Genomic DNA, 1,614 nt, shown 5'->3' with positions numbered 1-1,614 from the left:
CCTTCCTTCCTTCCTTCCTTCCTTCCTTCCTTCCTTCCTTCCTTCCTTCCTTCTCATTTACTCAGAATTTTTCCTTCCTTCCTTCCTTCCTCCCTCCCTCCCTCCCTCCCTCCCCCCTCCCCACTGATCGGTATCCTTTTGCTCCCAATCCAGAGAATCCGAGCCACTGTGAATACTCAGGAGCAGAAGAGGCTGGTGATGGACCTGGATGTCTCCATGAGGACCGTCGACTGCTTCTACACCGTCACGTTTTACGGAGCTCTTTTCAGAGAGGTAGAAAAGAAATCCAGAACTCACTGGGGAAAGCCAGTCTGGGTTCAAATGCAGGTCGTCCTTGACTTACGACCATAGTTGAGCCCAAAATTTCTATGGCTAAGTGAGACGGTTGCTAAGTCAGTTGTGTCCCGTTTTATGACCGTTCTCACCACAAGCTTTTAAGCAAAATCACTGCAGTTCTTAAGTTAGTAACCCCATGGATTTTGCATGTCTGAAGGTCACCAAAGGGGAAATCCATACCCTAGCCCTGCAACCGTCATAGGTACATGCCAGTTGCTAAGCCTCTGAATTTTGAGCACGTGACCTTGAATGGATGCTGCAACGGTCGTAAGTGTGAAAAACGGCCATCAGTCGCTTTTGTCAGGGCTGTTGTAGTTTTCAGCGGTCACCAAACAAGTGGTTGTGAGTCAAGAATCACCTGTACAAGTCTCTCTTCCTCAATAATGATGGGATGCGTCCTCTGATCCGAGCAGGGATAATGGGACCTAAGAATTTTTGGAAGGACTGAAAATCTCTTCTCTGGTTCACAGGGTGATGTGTGGATCTGCATGGAACTGATGGACACGTCGCTGGATAAATTTTACAAGAAGGTTCTGGAGAAGAAGAAGACCATTCCTGAAGACATCCTAGGAAAAATAGCCGTGGCTGTGAGTGTTACCTTTATGCCCGTGTTTACCAAAGCAGCTGTAGGCAGGACAAAGAAGCAACGGATGGAAGCTCACCAAGGAGAGAAGAAACTTAAAACTAAGGAGAAAATCCCTAACAGTGAGAACCATTAATCAGGGGAACAAATTGCCTTCGGAAATTGTTAATTTGGGCGTATCCTAAATGAAAAACCTCACCCCCGTCGCCTCAGTCTCCTTGGGTCTGGTTTGTCTGCACAGTTTTAAAATATCAGTGCGTCGTTTTAAAAACTTTAATAGTTTTTTCTATTTATCTTTTTATATTCTGTAAGCCGCCCAGAGTCGCCTTAGCAGGGAGACAGAGGGCATATAAATGTAATGAACAAATAAACCAAATAATGCAGCGATTTGTAGTTGTTTACTAGTGAGTCAAGGACGCAGTTTGGATCTGCTGCGATGCTGGTGTAAAAGAGAGTTTGAGGGTTTTGTTAGGGGTATTTGAGACCAGAAAAATGGAATTAAATGGCTGTGCCCCGTATAGCAGCTAGAAAGTGTGAGAGTGTCCCACAACTTAACGGGTGTATCTGTTGTTTCTCCCCCTTTTCTCCAGATTGTCCGAGCCCTGGAGCATCTCCACAGTAAACTGTCAGTGATTCACAGAGGTAAGGTTCAAATTGCAGATCCCATCAGGTTGACAGAGAAAGCAGCTGAGGGT

The 1,614-nt window shown here is 45.7% G+C and overlaps 1 protein-coding gene across 1 annotated transcript; it reads left to right on the top strand.

Annotated features, from left to right (window-relative positions):
- Positions 1-153: 153 nt before the first annotated feature.
- Positions 154-1,561, top strand: LOC107302166 (dual specificity mitogen-activated protein kinase kinase 3-like; the record flags this gene model as incomplete). Its single annotated transcript, XM_015831281.1, has 3 exons — positions 154-273; positions 807-923; positions 1,510-1,561. Coding segments are annotated over 3 exons (289 nt in total), but the record flags the coding sequence as incomplete, so codon positions are not given.
- Positions 1,562-1,614: the final 53 nt, after the last annotated feature.

This window comes from Protobothrops mucrosquamatus, unplaced genomic scaffold, assembly GCF_001527695.2.
Source record: "Protobothrops mucrosquamatus isolate PMUCROS unplaced genomic scaffold, P.Mucros_1.0 scaffold30939, whole genome shotgun sequence".
Lineage (NCBI taxonomy): Eukaryota > Metazoa > Chordata > Lepidosauria > Squamata > Viperidae > Protobothrops > Protobothrops mucrosquamatus.
This window is presented reverse-complemented; position numbering and strand designations above follow the sequence as displayed.